The sequence below is a fragment of the Octopus bimaculoides genome, chromosome 4 (genome assembly GCF_001194135.2).
Source record: "Octopus bimaculoides isolate UCB-OBI-ISO-001 chromosome 4, ASM119413v2, whole genome shotgun sequence".
In the NCBI taxonomy this organism is placed as follows: domain Eukaryota; kingdom Metazoa; phylum Mollusca; class Cephalopoda; order Octopoda; family Octopodidae; genus Octopus; species Octopus bimaculoides.
In genome coordinates, this window is record NC_068984.1 from 97,095,669 (window position 1) to 97,098,459 (window position 2,791).

Here is a 2,791-nt window from a genome sequence, read left to right on the forward strand (position 1 = left end):
ATATATATATATATATATATATATATATATAAGTATACATGTGTGTATGTATGTATAAATATACACACACACACACATAGACAACACGTGTGTGTATTAGATTGGACCAAGTAGGAAAAGTTACAGAGAGATTTATAGCTCAATAAATAAGGAATTGAATTAGGTTAGATGAGATGCAGTGTTTGGTTTTGTGCCAGGGAGAAGTACTACTGGTGCCATTTTCTTAGATCGCTGCAGAAAAATATTTAGCCAAAAGTAAGCCAATGTACTTAGCTTTTAGCAATCTGGAGAAAGCCTTCAAGAGGAACTTTGCCTTATTATCTGGTGGTCACTAAGGAAGCTTGTGTACAAACAGCAATGTTACATGGTAGTGAGACATGAGCCCTGAATGTGGAGGGCATGTGAAGGTTTGAAAAGAATGAAGCCACTATGCTTCATTGTATATGCAGCATCAATCAGTCTACATGTACAACCAAGTGCAAATGTGTTGAGGAAAACATTGGGCATAAAAGAAATCAGATGAAGTGTGCAAGAGAGAAGACTGTATTGGTATGGTCATCTGAGGCATAATGATAATAATAGGTATATAAAACAGTGCCAACCCCTTAACATAGTTGGGATTTGAGGAAGAGGGAGACCAAGGAAGACATAGAATGAAGTAGTGAAAGCTAATCTCAGGATGTTAAACCTCATGGAGAAAATGACAAAGGACCATGAAAATTGGCAATTCTTTGTGCTCATGAAGGCCCATCATAATGAAAGTGATGGCCCTGCCCCTGCAACGTACAGCATTATTCAGCTGCTGTAATATTATGAGAGCAGAAATACAGATATGTCGTCGGTTTTCATGCTACCAGTTACCCCTCCCTCTAGAATCACTTAGTTTTTAACATCCATTTCCTCATTTTCAGTTCACTTCATCCCTTCTCACTTCATTTTCCACTGAACATCCATTTCTGTACCTCCATTTATTTATTTCCCTTGAGCTACATGTTATGACTGTCATATCTACCTTTAACACCCTCTCATATCTGCTGACAATGGCACCTCCACTAACTAACTTTTGTCCTCTACTATGTAACTCTGATCTCCACCTCCCAATTTTTCCTCTAACTACAGATTTGTTATACAACTGCTCTCCACTCCTTCTTTCTTGTCACTTACTACCTCCTCTTTTCTGAGCTACTCCTATTTCTTTCACTTTCCACCCCACCCCAACAAACTGATTAATTACCATCAACTGTACTTCCACCCTTGTTTATTCACTACATTTACCTCTACCCCTCTCTCTAATCATCTGTTCTCCTATCACACTCTTATGAACTTAAGCAATCTCTACAGCCAGACACCTGTACCTCTCCCTTCTGTCATATTTTAGCCTCTGAACACCCAAGATAAAACTATCTCCCTGTTTACTACACTCCCTCTCAATATTTTCTTTGCCTTCACTAGTTAATTGGTGACTTCACTAGTACTGGTGTTATAAAAATGAAAATCTGTACATTCTGTTAAGTGGTTGATGTTATGAAGGGCATCAGGTCAAAGAAACAATGCCAAAGCAGACATTAGAGATCAGTAGAGTCCTCTGGTTTATTAGATCCTGTTGAACTGTTAAACCCATACCAACTTGGGAGACAAACATTAAATGGTGATGATATAGATATATATATATATATATATATATGTCTGTCAGTGCACATGTGGATATACACACACACACACAGACATATACATTCCTAGAACAATTACCTGGCAAGCTTGGGACCAGGAGTGTCCTGGATTTCTCGAGTTTCCTGTTTTCTGGAAGTAGTCTTGGTATGTACTTAAAATATAAAATAAACTAAGAAAAGTAAAGAACTAAATTGTATTTAAGAGATTCAATGTAATACACATCTAAAATAGGATGTGTTTGATATCTAATAATTCGCTTAACATTCTAAAAATACGTCATACTGTACCAATTGTATAGTATAGTGATTATAGGAAGAAAGTTGAACAAAGAAAAGTAAAGAAAATGTTTTTTTTTTTTTAAGAGATGCTTGTAAAAATTAATACACTTCTAAAGCAGAGTATGTTTAATCTTTATTAATTCACTTAAATAAAATGAAGAACAAAACTGTTTTTAACACACTGTATTCAAATTAACAAACTTCAAAAACAAGGTCTATTTACTTGATGCAGTATATTGGATGATATTGCACAGTATTCCCAGATTTCTGGAGAGTGGAATCTGGCAGATAGAATCTTTGCGGAAGTCCATCAAAATGTCCGTTCCTTTTCTCAACAGGTAAACTTAATGAGCTCCTAGTTTTCGTACCACCATCTGGCTTTTTGTGTACCTTTAGTGAAATCCATTTTTTGGAAGCATATTGTCCAGATCTCTGGTTTGAAGATAATTGTCACCCACCAAACTTCAAGATTTTGAAGAGGATCATGGGAGCTGCTGTTCTTCCTCTCACTAAACCATTAAAAGAACTGTTCTTTCTATTTCTCTCCCACAGAAATCACCACTGTTACTGATGCACCCAAGATTAAGGCCCTGACTCGCTGCCAGAAACACCACAAACAGAATCTAAATCATAGTGAAGAGTATCTCCCTCAGTGTACAAGCATAGGCGAGTACAAGAAAATGCAGTGCATGGTAAATGTCTGTTGGTGTGTGTCTCGAAATGGCAAGCTAATTAATGGCACCAAGTTGACAGATGCTAAACCTGACTGCCACAAGGGTAAGTTTTTAATTTTAATTAGATTTTTGCTATTGATGGTTTCCTTCAGGGTTTTGTTGGGTTTT

At 36.7% G+C, this 2,791-nt stretch overlaps 1 protein-coding gene across 4 annotated transcripts in view; it reads left to right on the forward strand.

Moving 5' to 3' along the window:
• Positions 1 to 2,791, forward strand: part of LOC106882728 (uncharacterized) — a 176,770-nt gene that overhangs the window by 146,901 nt on the left and 27,078 nt on the right. For all 4 annotated transcript variants that reach the window (XM_052967298.1, XM_052967300.1, XM_052967297.1 and 1 more), the window contains one exon: positions 2,502 to 2,726. In XM_052967298.1, coding sequence (XP_052823258.1) covers positions 2,502 to 2,726 — 225 coding nt within the window. The remainder of the gene's footprint in view (positions 1 to 2,501; positions 2,727 to 2,791) is intronic.